The sequence below is a fragment of the Lontra canadensis genome, unplaced genomic scaffold, assembly GCF_010015895.1.
Source record: "Lontra canadensis isolate GAN:19392208 unplaced genomic scaffold, GSC_riverotter_1.0 scaffold174, whole genome shotgun sequence".
NCBI classification, from domain to species: Eukaryota; Metazoa; Chordata; class Mammalia; order Carnivora; family Mustelidae; genus Lontra; species Lontra canadensis.
The window spans coordinates 244,261-259,297 of NW_022631168.1; the positions used below are offsets into that span (position 1 = coordinate 244,261).

The 15,037-nt window shown below is 58.4% G+C and overlaps 1 protein-coding gene across 3 annotated transcripts in view; it reads left to right on the forward strand.

Moving 5' to 3' along the window:
- ATP2B3 (ATPase plasma membrane Ca2+ transporting 3) overlaps positions 1–13,675 on the forward strand; it is a 40,443-nt gene extending 26,768 nt beyond the window's left edge. Inside the window, exons 20-21 of one of the 3 annotated variants that reach the window (XM_032846307.1) lie at positions 2,392–2,505; positions 13,063–13,675. In XM_032846307.1, coding sequence (XP_032702198.1) covers positions 2,392–2,505; positions 13,063–13,383 — 435 coding nt within the window. In that variant the 3' untranslated portion in view covers positions 13,384–13,675. Of the gene's footprint in view, positions 1–2,391; positions 2,546–13,062 lie in introns of all 3 variants that reach the window. The other 2 variants (XM_032846306.1, XM_032846305.1) reach the window with 2 other exon arrangements.
- Positions 13,676–15,037: the final 1,362 nt, after the last annotated feature.

The window sequence follows — 15,037 nt, forward strand, 5'->3', positions numbered from 1 at the left end:
CAGCACCGCCCAAGGTGGTGGTCGCTTTTCCAGCCGCTGAGATAGCAGCCCTGCCCAGGGTGAGGCAGCTGGGGGTGGGTCGGCGGGTCTGGCCAGCTGTGTGTCAGCGTCTTCCGTGTGCCTGGGGGCTCTCGGGCTGCCTGGCTGCCTGGCTAGTGGAGCAGGTCTCCTCACTCGGAGTCTTGGAGTTCCAGGCCATTCTGATTATCACCGCCCATATAGACACTGGCTAGTCAGGTCACTACCTTGTACACGATGAAGTGGGGCCCAGAGAGACGGGGCCTCACCCCAGCTCACCCAGTGAGCGTCTCTGTCCACTGATCCAGTAGCATAAATTCATGCTCCTCAAGAACGCTGAACCAATTAGCTACTTTTGCTAATTTAAGAGCATCTGTTCTTTTTGATTCAAAATACCTGCTTGAAAAACAGAAATAAAGTCCCCCAGCTCGTATGTGCACCCCAAGCCAAGGGAGTTGCCCTAGATGTCTGAATTTTGCGAACAACAGAGTCGCTTCCCAGACTGCGGAGGCCAGCATGGCTTTTCATGTTGCTAAGTGAAGGCATTGTGTAGAGCCTACTACCTGCTGTCACCATCCTTTCATACTAACATAGCAATGGGGCATTCCCAAATAAAAAAGAGTCCTTAAAACCGAGCACACGGAGCTCGTCGAAGCGGTCAGAACGCGGTTATGAATGAGTGAGAAGCTCCAGCAGCACCTGAGATTTGGGGGGCTGGGGAGCAATTTTGAGGTATTTTGCCTGATACCATCATCCCATCGGGACACTGGGAGGAGAGGCCAAATCAGGGGCAGGAAAAGCATCTTTTCCTTCCCTTGTGGCCTTTGCTGCCATTAGGAATGCCCTCTCGAGACAGTCTTTAGAGACCTTTTGGCCATCTAGGGAGGAGAGGCGCCCCCCCTCCAAAGAGAGGGTGGCATGCGGCACGGGTCCCCTTCCTCCAGCACATTGGGGCACAGAAGACACTGTGCCAGCCCCCTGTGGCCGCTCAGTGCGCCTTATGCATGGGTCTCGGTGGAGCTCGGCGGCGGCAGAGGGCGAAAGTGTTTTCCACCGCGTGTCTCGGAGTCGAAATGATGCACATGTTCATTTTGGTTGGGGTGAGGGAAGTCTGAGCACTCGAGCTGCCTGCTTCCACGAAGCCTGGCCCCGTGTCAGACCCCTGCTGAAACTAGCAGTCCCACAAAGGTGAGAGTAGGTAGCCAGCGTGCATCAGGAGCCAGAATTGCATATCTGCTTTGCTGCTCATGTCATCCTGTGAACCATATGACACTTTCCTGAAGTCAGATCCACCTTCTAAGGTCAAAAGATTCCGCCCCCCGCCACCCCCTCTCCCCGCCGTCAACTGCATCCCTGCAAGGCATTCCCAAAGAGGAAGCCAAAAGTGTGCCATGCTGGGCTGGCCTCCCACAACCTGGGCACACAGTCTCCAAGGAAGAAACATTCAGCCACAGGTCTGACTCACCCCCCAGAGCTCCAGGCCAGTGAAAGATGGGGTCAGGAAGTCAGAAGACACTGGGACTCCTCGCGAGTTCACCACATGGTTTTCACCACCCATAGACCCAGTTCCCTTTCGACAGCTGGGAAGCTTCGAGGGCAGGGGACAAAGCAAAAGCCATCTTTGCTCACAGGACCCTCCGGTCGCTCTGCTCTCCTTCCTGCCATGCCTGATACGACAGAGCAGGTGCTTTTGCAAAATCTCCCTGCTCTCTTTTTAAGTCCCTTCTTCCCCTGAGGCTGCCCGCAGGGGAGCTCCCTTGATCACTTGGAAGGGGCGATGGCCACAGCTCCGCACGAGGCAGGGCAGGCCAGCATAGTGAGAAGCAGTGGACTGTTGCTTGGAGCGCTGTCAGCCGAGGAGGGGCTGGGGAAGGGCCCCCGTCCCCACATCCTCGATGAGTAGAGCCGCAGGGACACTCGTCCTAACAGGAGGGAGTGTGCCCTACTCCTCCGGTCTGTTGGGTGGACATGTCCTGACCTAGGGGAACGGAGTGTCGCCAGACACACATGCTTGTTGACAAGTGGCTTGCAGTGAGCACAGGGTGACCACAAATGGCTCTTTCTACAAGGGTTGCACTGTGGCCCCTGATGGCTCTCCAGCCCCCCACCCCTGGTGTCCCGGGTGCTCATGATCCGCTCAGCAAAGCCTCCCTCTCTTGGTGGCGACACAGAGGCCGGCCTCAGCCTTGACCACGGCCCCGTCAGAAGCACTGGCAGCTCCCGGGGAGCGGGGTGACCTAGATGAGGCTTCTCTGTCCCTACGTGTCCCCCTCTCCCGCGTGCCCCCCTCCCCCGTCCTCACCCAGCCCCACCCCCGTGCGGTCGCCGGGACAGCAGTGCAAGCCAAACTTTATCTCGTTTTCTCTCCCACAGATGGAGGTAGTGAGTACCTTCAAGAGAAGCGGTTCATTTCAGGGCGCCGTGCGCCGGCGGTCTTCGGTCCTCGGCCAGCTCCATGACGTAACCAATCTTTCTGCCCCTACTCACGTAATTCTCTCCGCCGCCCATCCCACCAGTGCCGCTGGGAGTGAGTCTTGAGTCCCCTTTTCTCTCATAAATGGCATCTCTGGGGAGGAAAAGCCTCCCCGCCTCTTCCCTCTCTTCTCTCCGGTCTTGCGGCCTCCGCTCATGGTCACGGAGCTTCCCTCCGCGCCGCCCGCTCCGTCCCGCCCCGACGGCGCGTCTCTCCGGAGCCATGTTGTTCCCTTATGAAACGGAGTGACTCCATGGCACTGCTGGACCTTCCGTTCTTTCCTTTGTTTGGTTTTTTGGTTTCATTCAGTGCTCCTTCTGTCCTTGGTTTTCTTTTCTCGAACTTGCCTGCATTTGCCGATGGTTCTTCACGAACTCGGGCCGCTTCTGGTGGTGTCTGCTGTCGGGGAGGGGCCTTGGCCGGGGTTCCGTGGGGCAGAAGGGAGGCCTGCGGGCTCAGGGCTGCCTCGCAGGGCCGGAGGGGGAGGCAGAACACTCCAGACCGCCTGCTCGGGACTCACATGGCAGCTTCCAGAACCCTCCTTGAGGCTGGTCTCCAAAGGCAGTAGACCAGATGTGGGCTTCGGGAGGCCAGGGCCTCATGTCCCCTGGTGGGCTTGGTGGCAGCCGGTTGCTCCTGCCTTGGCCCTGAGCCCGTGGTACGAGAGGTGTCTCTGCCACATTTCCACTTGTTCCCAAAACACCCTTGCTCTTTCCTGAACAGGCCTCAGGATTGGAAGGTCTTAGCCCGATCCGGTCCACGTTCTCTCTCCTCCTTCATCTGAGAAGCGGGGAGAAGTAGATTCCCTTCTCTGTTCCAATGAAAACTTTCCACCATGTTGGTCACGTTTTAAAGGGAACCCAAAGGCTGTCCTAAGAGAGGTAGAAACTTCCATGACTGTTCACATCTTTTTGCGAAGAGTAAAGAACGAATACCAGAGCCCCGAACCCGCCACCCCATGGCTTCCCTAGCAAGCGAGAATGCAGGGAACGGTGTGGCCCTTGCTCCCTCCCAGGGCCTCCTGCTTCTTGTAAAGATCAAACAGTAAACCTTCCAGTATGAGCCCAGAGCCCCTTCTGGGATGGTTCAACGCTACCTCTTTCCTTTCCTTCCAGTGAGACCCGGCACCTCTCACCTCCGTGAACACATCACTTCCCCACAGACAGCAGCCGTTAACTGTGCCTTTTTCCCTCACCAGACTCTGGGATTTTCTTTTTGCTTGATTTCTTCTCTTTCCCTTTTTTGCTTTTGTCTTGTCTTTACCTCCCCCCCCTTTTTTATTTTTCTTCCTCTTTTCTTTTTTTCTTTTTTTAGGAACTGGTGAGAGGTCCCCCGTGGGGCCCTCCTCTTGCTCACACTGTCGTTTCAGGCCACTCTGCCCCTTCAGGAAGGGACGTGGGCCACACCCGCCCCCGCCGGACCTCCTGTCCCCTTCGGAAACAGCATGTAGATGCGCACACACGCACCCCTTCCCCGGACCGCAGGCCTCACACACCTCCAGCTGCCTTGCACACTCACTGGGCCTCCCCACCTGGGCCACAGATACTGACCATCCGCCATCACCGGTAGGCTGGAAAGCTCTGGCCTTGTCCCAGAGGGGTCTTGCCACCACTCCACCCAGGGGGTCTGTGGGAGGTTCAGCTACAGGCAATTAAGAACAGAAGTGCTCCCCGGTCTCTCGAGAGCCCCTCAGCTAGGGCCTGGCTGAGGCAGCAGCACCTTCCTTCCTGGAAATGAAGGGACAAGAGGGGGCGTGAGTCTGCCCAAGGAGCACAAAACGACATGCCCCGTCCCTCCCTCTCCCTTGACTTTTTCCACACGTTTCTTTGCCATCTCTCTCTGCACTTCCTGTCTGTCTGTCTGTCTGTCTGTCAGCTGTCTGTTGACTCAAGAGGGGAGGCAGCTGACAGAGCCCCCACTCCTCATGCCCCTCAGGCCTTCTCCACTCAAGCCTTCTCCACTCCAGGGCCTGCCCGGGCCTCCCCTCTGGGAACCTGGCGAGGCCCACTATCTCTTGGCTCCCTCGGAATTCCTTGGCCTTCCTCCCTGGCAGTAGACTCTTTCTCTCCTCTCTTCCTAGCACCTTCCTTCCTTCTGCAGCCATCTGTCACCCTACTTCCCACTTTGGGGAGCCCAACAGTGCCTGGTAAGAACATCTCGAGAGACACCACCCTTCCCACGGGTCATGAGCCTCTCCAGGGGGATAGAGCTAGTGCCTGACCAGTAAAGGGGCCACTGTCCCATCCGCACCCCCTGCTGCTGGGTGAGGAACAGATGACAGGGCCCCGGTGAGAGGAAGGTATCTGAGGAAGGCGCTGGTGTGGCAGCAAGGGGGTCCCAAGGTCCCAGCTCACAGGGCCAGCCTCAGGGCTCATCCCATTTGAGTGGCAGCACCTCAGAAAGGACCCCCCTCCCCCCAACACACACACACACACACACACACACACACACACAGTGCAGGAAGTTGCTGGTTGGAGGACCTGGCAGCACCAGGGGACATGCCTGCTTCCGGAAGCCACCAACCAAAACCACTTCCTGCCAGCATCACTGTGGGACAGATGGTTTGGAACTCCAAACTGCCCCCCCCATCCAAGCAGTGAGGACCTAGAGAAATCATTCAGCCCAGCGCCCTCACTGTACAAAATAGGAGAAGGCCTGGCACAGGGGGCCGGGGAGCCACTGGCCCTCACCCTCTCTTGGACCTGACCAGAAGGAAGGCAAGGTGCAAATCGCAAAAGAGCCCCGAGCTGAGCCACGAGGCAGCTTGGTAGAGGGTGCAGTGGTGACAGGCCACGAGGTTTTCCCAAGGAAAACCCCAGCTCTTTTGAGAAGGCTCCTATCCTCTTCGCCCCCAGTCCAGCCAGTCTGGCTCTCACCCACACGCTGGAGCAAATCTCTCCAACACACCAGGGCCTCTGGTCTGACATCACTTCCACCGAGACCACCGGGCTCTCTAGGCAGAGGACCCAGCGCAGGGTGCATACACGGAGCCCCGGGGCCAGAGAGAGCGGTAACGCTGTTCACCAGCATAGGTCCCTGCCGTGGCACCAATGCTAAGAGGTGGCAGGAGGACATCCTCAAAACCGGAGGGAAAGGAGAGCTCCCCAGAGGGGTGACCAGGGAGGGTTAGAGAGGAGAGGTCTTTGGGGCTCAGCACACCCACACTCACACCCACACACCCTTTCCAGCCGAACCCCGACCCCCACAAGGCTTCCCACACCCACATGTCTTTGCTCACCCTGGATTTGGGAGCCCCACACGGCACCCATTTCTCTGGCCACACATAGGGACCTTGCAGCCCCAGGATGGCTCCCTCAGCCTTTCCATTCTTAGCTGGGGTGTCGCACCTGCCCTTCATGGCCATCACCTCCTGGCGTGGGACCTCAGCTTATCCCCTAGAGGCCAGGCCCTGTGGGTGGCTCACTTAATCAGCACTCTGGTCTCGTGAAAACTAACAGGGACCGTGATCCTGTCCACCCCCTCCCACCCCCGCTGCCCCTGCCACTAGAGCTGTGAGAAGCTTGGCCCGTCCCCCTGGCTGGAGGGTCCAAAGGTGTGGCCTGAGATGGGGTACTGTGTTCCCTCAGGTTTATCCCCAAGCAGCAAGCTGGGTGCCAGATGGCTGCCTCCTGGGGGCTGAGCGGAGACACATAGTCATGCCCCAGCGCCCCCTCCCGTGCCACGCTTCCAAAGCCTGCTCCCCCCAGCTTGCCCCAGGGCCTCCCCCATCTCATCAGGGCCCTCCTGCCATAGGCCTGGGCCTCCATACTGGAACAGAGAGGGCTCCTGAACCAGCCAGGTGACAGGGCCCAGGGCAGGCAGCGAGTTTGGTCAGATGCGGCCAGAAGGGCTCCCTCTGGGCCGCTGAGCTCTGACTGACCGTGCCAGAAACAGATCATAGCCGTTGCTCTATTTTAATCGCCTTCTGCAACCAGAAAGCCTTCCATCCAACTTGGCAAAGCCGATGCCAGGTAAGCCCCGACAGTCTCCTTGGGCACCCTGTCCTGGAGCCCGGGGCAGCAGGCTCCGCACACACCGGCAGGGCAGCCGCTCCCGGAATTAAACCAGCCCCACGGAGGAAGGAGCCTTGCACAGCCAAGGCAGTCTTGCTCGCCGGCGCTGGTACCTTCCTCGGGAAGCTCGTTGATTTCCAGCCAGGCCTCTCCACTTGTGCTCCCGAGGACAGCGCAGGCGCTGCTCGTCAGCGATCTGACAGCATTGTTTCCACGTTAGGAAGGGCATCAACCCTGCCTGGCCCAAGCCTTCCTGCAACCGTGGGCCCTACAACAGAGAAGGGCCTTCCGGCTAATTCCCAAAGCACATGCTGGCTCACCGCCTATGGCAGACCCCAGAACCCCTGCTCCGAGCCCCGCCCGGTAGGCACTTCCAGGCCGACTCCCAGGGTGGCAGCCAGAGCCCAGGAAGCTCAGGCCTTACTCACGGCCCCACAGCGGGACGTGGCCAGGACAAAACGCAAGGCCGGCCACCTTAGAGGCCCAGGACTCGGCCCATGCCTGGGTCCGCCCAGGGCCACAGAATGTTGCAATCAGCGGAGGAGCCTGGGCTCTCCCGGTCCTGGCACAGGTGCGTTCCCGCAGGATGGGAGGTGATCTCCGCAGAGCTTGCTGGCCGTTAGCATTCGTGACTTTTGCTAACAGGCATGGAGTCCGTGCTTCGCTGGTCTGGGGTTCGAGCCTCAGTGCAAGGGCCAGCTCTGGACTTTGCATTTTTACATTTCCTAATTCCATGGTGAGGAAAGGAAAGCTTCCTCTTGGATTGTGGGTCTGTCTCTGCACACCTCTTTGTGTCGCGATCAAGCCCTGAGCCACTCTCATGCCCACAGGGATGGTTTGGGACCTAGGAACCCCAAAGTTCCTGGAAAGCGGTTCCCCTGGCTCTCCCCAGCTGCTATGTTCAGAATTTGCTATAAACCCAAAGCCTGAATGCCGGGAGAGCAGAAAGTCCCCTCCCTCCCGCAGAAGATTCTGGATTAGTGTCTGGTACAGAGACAGGCATGCCCATCAAGCATGAGGGGGCTTGGAGGTAGTAGCAGTGAGACAGAAGCAGAGGGTGGGAAGCATGATGACCCCTCCCCACCCCCAGCCTGCTGGTCCCACGGTACTGAGGAGAAAAGGCCAAAAGGTTGTCAAGCACAGTTTCTGTTGTCATCATTGTTCAGGAGCCTTGGCTTTTCTTTTCCTCTTCTTTTCTTTTCCTTCCCTTTTTGCATTTCTTTACTTGGGTGGGTGGTTCCTGGGTCCTTCACTTGCCTCCCAGTTTGTCACACCCCCTCCCCACCCTCATCACCGCCTGCCTTGCAAACTTGAGCACGGGAGGTCAGAACAAAAGTGGAGCACAACCACTTTCAGCCGTGACCTTCAGCCCCTCTGCCCTTGCCCCACGCACCCCTCAGGAGTGCAGTCCTGTTGCAGAGTGTGGCACAGGCATCCCTTCTGCTTTGGCTCTGGGCCGCTGGAGCAGGGCTGTGGCTTCGAAGCCTCACCCACCCTGTCCCCGTTGACGGAGCTCAGGGCTCCGGGGAAGGCCGGCCAGCGCTTACTTGTGAGGGCAGAGGGTGGGCAGCAAAGAACGGAGAAGTAAGCTCATGTTAAGTGTAGATGGTCACAAGCCGCAGAAGAGAAGAAAGCAGAGCAAAAGAAAGGTGGGGGGTGCTGTTTTAGAGAAAGGTTGTCTGGGACAGCCTCCCAAAGGATCGATGTGTGAGCCGAGTTCTGAGGACAGAGAAAAGGTTCACATGGGACACTCTGGCAGATGCACAGTCTAGACAGGGGAAAGGGCAGCTGTGACGCGGCTGGGGAAGACTTGAGCTAGCTGGTCGGAGGCACTTTCGGTAGCTGCCCGCTGAGCTCTTGCTGGCTGCAGGCACTGTGCTGGGTGCTGGGAGCTGGGGAGGTCAGCGAATGGGACAGACTCCAGTTTTCGGAGGCCTATGGAAAGGAGATAGAGGAGAGAATAATGGTGGGGGTGGGGGTGAATTGAAGGTGAGCCACAGCGGGAGATGGGAGGGCTGAGACTGTGAACAGAAAAGGCGAGGGGGAGCCGTGAGGCTCAGTGGCAAGGAGCCTTCCCAGCAGAGGGAACCGCTTGTGCAAAGGCCCTGAGGCAGGAGTGTGCCGGTGTTCGGTATTCATACAGTCAGGAAGCCAAGGCCTGGGGCAGTAAAGAGGAATGAGAAAGAAGATGGCCTGAGGCAGGCCCTGACTTTGCAGGAGACATCTCTAAATGAAGGGTCTTTAGACCCTCCGAAGGGTGTGACAAGTTCTGGCTTTTGTTTGAAAGGATTGCTTGGGCTGCTCTGCAGAGAATAGACTGCAGAGGTAAAGGGCAGGGGCGGGGAGACAGGGAGGAGGCGTAGGGTGGAGGGTGAAGGGAAGGTGGCCGGCAGAGCCCCAAGTCTGGAGATAGAGGTGTGGGACTCACTAGCAGACAGATGGTAGTTAAGACCTTGGCTGACGAGATCAGTTAGGAAATGTGTGGCTGTAGAGGAAGGAGAGAAAATGTCCAAAGATGAGCCCTGGGGCCCTCAGACGTGAGATGGGGCGAGGGCCGAGAACCATCTGAGCCGGGAAGCAGGGGTGTGGCATGAAGAGCACTGCATTCCCAGATGGGGAGGTCCCTGGGGAGCAGGGGGTCAGGAAAGAACCTGTGGCCCCAAGAGAGTCTCTTTTAACATAAGACAAATGAGTAAGCTAGGCAAGGGAGGGGACAACATCCTTGAGTGGGTGCAGGGGTGAGGTGCCCAGGCAGTGCAGGAGCAAGCAGGGCTGCCTCTCGGACATTGGGAAATGGGGGGCACAACAAGCCTCCGTCGGGGTGGGACAGGAAGCTGTGGGAGAGCCCTCCCGCCCCAGCCTGACCCGATCCTCCTCGGCTCTCCCAGATGCCTTGGCTACAACCCGAGGGAGGCATCTTTATTGGAAAGTGCTTTTCCTGTCTTTCTTTTACTCTTAAGTAAAATGGACTTTTTTGGCGGGGGGGGGTTCAGTTCGGTGAACTCCTTTACTGCACGGAGTGGACCCAGGGCAGCCCCATTGCCTGCTGGAATGCTTGGAGGCCCCCACCTGAGCCAGGTTGGGGAGGGTGGGTGTGATTCACCAGTCAGAGAGGAGGGAGGTTGCGAGGGACCCCAGAGATGTGAGCCACACAGGCGGGAGCCAGGGAGGACCGCGAGAGCAGGCAGTTGGGGTCTCTGCCCTTGGGGGTTGTGAGAGGCAGAGAGGGCCCCGTTATGAAGAGGGTGGGGACCTGGGGGCCATGGGACATGCTGAGGCAGGGCTCTGGGGTCGGGAATCGAGGCGCCTCTGTGGTTTGGCCAGAGCCCTGCACGAGGATGGGAAGACTGGGGCTGACCTTCAGCCTCCCGCAATCTGATAGACCCGTCTGCCACCCAAGGGACGTGAGGGACAGCAGGGAGTGCGGGGAAGGGGTGTGGCTGGCTGCAGACATAGGGGGCACGAAGGGTGTGTATATAAGCTGGACCTGACAGCCTTGAGGGTGGCAAGGTCCCTTGGGGAGTGGCAGAGATGGAGAGATGGCCCGAGGGACTCCCCCTGCAGCTTGAGGAGGTGCTCCTTCCGCTCAGCCTTGGTCACTCTTTTGCTGGGACCCCCTGAACTCTGCCGTGGGGGCGTTCCGAAGCCCCCCGTGTGTGAGCTCGGGTCTCCGGGGCGGGCATCTCTTCTCGAAATATTTGCCGGTTCTCACCAAACCCATCTCAGGAGGTCGCGGTGCCCTTCAGGGTTGGGTGGCCTGAACACACCCCATCGAACTCCCAATACCAAGCAATCTGTTAACAGCCCGAGGCTTGAATGCGGGAAAGTGGGACCTGAAAGAGACTTGGGATGACACAGGTCTGCGTGAGCAGCCCTGGGCCCGCTTTGGGTACTGAGTGACGGCTGTGCCATGCTCTGTCTCTGTCAACAGGACCAGACCAGTGACAAGACCATCATTAAAGTGAGTCTGATTAAACGTGGGAGGAGCACCCTGAGGGAACATTCCAGAGCTGCAGAAGCTGGAGAGGGAACGGCTGGCTGCCCTTTTTGGACAAAGACTTTGGAGTTCAGCCAGGCACAGGGAGTCCTGAAGATGGGTCTGACTTTGTGACCCAGGTCCAAAGGAGGGGACAGGCTCAGCTAGAGGAAAGGGTGTAGCCGGGATCATCAGATCATTGCTGCCAAACTTACCACAACGGCGCCCAGGGTCAAGGGCAGCAGGATCCGGCTTGCTGTCCTTTTTGTGGCTTGAGGGGTGCTGCCGACAGCAGGAGCAGCTTCTCCAGCACTGGCGCGCCAGCTGCAGCAAACATCCTGGGAGCCCCCCACTAAGTGCTGGCCTCAGAAAAGGCCCAAATAATGAGGCCACATCAGCAATGACAAAATAATTTCCTTTCATTAAAAATATGAACGATTCTCACGTCAACTTCTGGGTTACCCCTTTCTCAGAAGCCAGTCTGGGAGAGTTAAGAATCTGAGGGCGAATTGTTGGCCATCTGTAATCCAGAAGGTGTGACTTCACCGAATTCAGAGACAGTCCTAGCCAGATGTAAGATTTGGAGTTAGGAAGTCCCAGTTTCATGGAGCCCTCTGACTGGCTTTCTGCACTCACAGGGCTGCGAGGCTCACGGGGCTTAAAATGATTTCGCAGCCCTGTGCTTGGCCGCGCACGGACAGCGCCGGGACCCAGGCCCTGGAAGGTCCAAGGGGATTTGTTGTCAGCAGTGTGATTCATGGTCTAAATGTCACCATTTAGGTGACAGCATTTGGGGGGGGGGGCAGCAAATTTCTCTTATAAAGGCCAGGTCTGTGTTGCAATGACCCAGCTCTGCCCTGGGATCTCGGAGAAGCCAGAGACAATGCAGAAATGAATGGCCGTGGCTGTGGGGCTGAGAGCCTGTGTTAGCCCGTGGGCCACAGTTGGCCAAAACCTAGTCGAAACCAAGAAAGCCAAGTCCTAGAAACTTTGACGTGGAAATGACTGTGGGACTGATGCTATGTCCACCCACTCACACAGGGAAGAGCTGGCTTTGCTGCTGGCTCACGCGGGGCCCAGCAAAGGCCTTCCCGTTGACTTGAGCTTCTAGAATCAAGAGGGAGCCCAGGTGGAGGGGGACCAGGGAGGGAACGAAGGGAGGCCTCAGCTCCGTGGCTCGTAGACCTGGTGACGTGAATACTCATATAAGTGAAGGTGGGATCGAAGAGACTGAGGGGAGCGAAGATCCGGGAGCAAGATCTGGCTGGGGGGGTGGGGGGCAAAGGGGGCCTGAGTTCGGCTTGGGACAAGGGTCCCCGTAGCTGGGGACCAGGGCACTGTGGGAAGCTCTTCCTGTGGAGAGTTATGCTGACGCGACATCTGTCAATGCCAGTGGAGCAGCCAGGAAGCGAGATGTAGAAAAGAGGGAGAATATGGCAGATTCCAGGGACTGAAAGAAGTTATGTGGCTTAGAAATTGAAGAGGAGGAGGAGTGCGCAGGGTGAGAACGGGTGGAGGGGCAACGAAGGCCAAAGTGTCTGCGGAGGGAAATGACAACCAACCAGAGGCGCCCAGCCGCAGGCAGGGGCCTGACGGAGGCATGAGGCACGGTTGCGTTGGCTCCGGGCATCCAAGCAGGACGGGCTTAGTGGGTGCAGTCAAAAGTGGAGCCATTTTTACTGGAGGCGGTCAGGGCCGGGAGATGGGCCAGGGCGAATGAAGCAGTGCTGGGGCTCTCGGGCGCCATGAGACAGGGGAAGGAGAAGTGGGGGAGACAGGGCCTGAGCATCCAGTGACATAGGAGTAGGGCCAGCAGTGGCAATTCAGGGAAGCCGGGAGGAGTTTCCAGACGGAGGGTCGTCAGCTGTGTTGGGTGCCCTGAGAAATGAAATAAAGCGGAGACACAGAAGTCGCCCCTGAACATAGCAGCAGGAAGACTGATGGCCATGTGGGTTTGGGCACGATGGGGGCTGGTGACAGTCACGAGAGCCAGAGGGACAGAGAAGAGGTCTATAGAGAAGCCAGGAAGGGAGACCCGCTTGAGAAAGGCCAGCAAAGTGCCCACAGACTGGGGACTTTCTCTTATCAGAAAGTTCTGCGGACTTTCTGGTAGGAGGAAGCGGAGAGGCCACGCTCCAGCATTCTCCCTGTTTTGAATCATCTTCCTGTTCCACCAAATTGGAATTCAGATTTGCCAGAGCGCCCAAGGGCCCCCTCAGCTGGTCCTCTCCTTCCCAGGGCTGGCAAAGGGGAGGTAACAGCCCAGAGTCTCACACACTGATCGCTCTCGAGCTCCGAAATACCCGCCCAGGTTGGCCTAGAGAAAGCCACTGCCAGTTGTCCTGCGTGTGGATCAGATGACAAGACGTGGACCCAGTCCCGGGACCCCTTAGCGCGACCAGGCAGAGCGGCCCCAGTTGCTCCGTTCCGGTGGAAGGACCACTGACGTGGGTGGGACTTGCCAGCACCAGCGCCACTGACTGTCTCCTTCCTCCCTTCCCTCCTTCCTCCCTTCCTGTCTTGCTCCCACCCTCCCTCCCTGCTCCCACCTTGTGCCCCTGTCCTCCCACCTCCCACTCCAGATCCGGGTGGTGAAAGCATTCCGTAGCTCGCTCTACGAAGGCCTGGAGAAACCGGAATCCAAGACCTCCATTCATAACTTCATGGCGACGCCCGAGTTTCTGATCAATGACTACACCCACAACATCCCGCTCATCGATGACACGGATGTGGACGAGAATGAGGAGCGCCTGCGGGCCCCCCCGCCCCCGGCCCCCAACCAGAACAACAACGCCATAGACAGCGGCATCTACCTGACCACGCACGGCACCAAGTCAGCTACCTCGTCAGCGTTTTCTTCCAGACCCGGGAGCCCGCTCCACAGCGTGGAGACGTCCCTCTAGGGGAACTGCTCTCAGCGCGCACCGCACACACGCGCTCGCAGCCGGCCAGCACGGGCCTGCGAGGAGGGCACGGCCAAGGCGGCTGCAGGGGTGATCGCGCGGCACTCGCGGGGGTCGCTCCACCCGAGGCTTCCTACCTGGCACTGAGGAGGAGGAGGGAGAAACTAGAGCGTGAGCAGAGCTGCGTTTCCCTTTTTTCTATCGAAGCATTTTTTTTTAAACGAACACTACAATTCCACCAGACGTTCGCCGTTCGGGCTGTGCGGTGGGGCGGGGGGCTGCGCTCGGCTGATGGGGCCTTGCATCGCACCCACCCGAGTGAGCGGACCGACAAGTTCGCGCAGGATGCCCGGCCAGCCCCCCCGCCTCCCCGCCGGGAGCCGCCCACAAACGGACCTGCACCACCGAACGCCCCTCCCCCAGGACACACGTGCGGTCTGCATGTGTGTGCGTGTGTGCGTAGCTGTGTGTGCGTATAGACATATACGTACATATATGACCCGATGCATATTTAAAGAATAAGGAGCTATTTATCAGCATGATATTTCCATTCCTCTTATCAGGTGTTTTCATTTTGGAAATTTCATTATTTACTGTGGCAGGGTTTTTTCAGGGAACGGGACTCCGAGAGTATCTTTTCAGTTGCTTGCCCCCCCCACCGCTACCCTCCACCTTCCACCCAGCCTCCGTGCTCCAACCCGGTCCTCCCTCCCGCACGGATCCTGGGAGTGTTGCTGTGCAGATTCCTGAGAAGGTCAGGGAGAGAGACACGAGGCCGAGGCCGGGGCGGTTAGAATTGGAACTTTCACGCTTTCAGACCCCTGCCTATGGGAGCGGGACCCTTTCAGTGGAATTTTTTATTTAAAAGGAAAATACCAAAGTACTGATGAGAATGATCCCCTCCGGTAGGTGGAAAGGGGAGTTTTGCTTCCCATGCCCTTCGGTTTCAACTCCAAGTCCTGAATTCTGGCTGGCGGGCTTTCTTTGTCCACGCCCAGCTGCCGCCCCCTCGGGAGAACCCAGAACCCGGAGCAGCCCCAGGAGAGCCAGGTCCGGAGGTGGGATGGGGGTGGGGAGAGCACCAAGAGTCAGGCAGAAAGTGGCAGAAGAAGAGGTACTGTCCAAACCCGAGAGGAGCTGATGCGACCGCAACCAAGAAGTTGGGCCGAGAGGTCCGTCAAGTGACTGGGATCAGTTCTCAGTCACCACCTGCCAAAGCACTCACTCAAGGACAACTATGACCCACACAGGCGTGGCTCTGTGTGTACAGCCACCCACAGGGACATGGGGGAAGCCGACGCGGGAGCAGAGCCCCTGGGGACCCCTGTGGCTCAGCCCAATGAGCCCAGAAGGCTGAGGAGGTGAGCTTTGCCATGCCGGCGGAGCACTGGCGGCGGGAGAGCTGGGCCTGGGCTCCCCAGACGGTTCCCTCGGGGACCTCTCCCTGCCGTATGGGCACTCCTGGTGCCAAGCCTCAGTTTCCCCTGAATGCACACTAACCAGGGAGGGAAATGCAGAAAACGCAGAGGATGCTTTACCTGCGGAACGCAGCTGTCTCGTGTTTTGCCCAGAGGCGGTTGAGGCCCGACCTGTGCCTCTCACTTGGGCCTGAGGCTGAGCAGGAGTAGTCAAATCTCAGGCAAAGGAGTTCCAA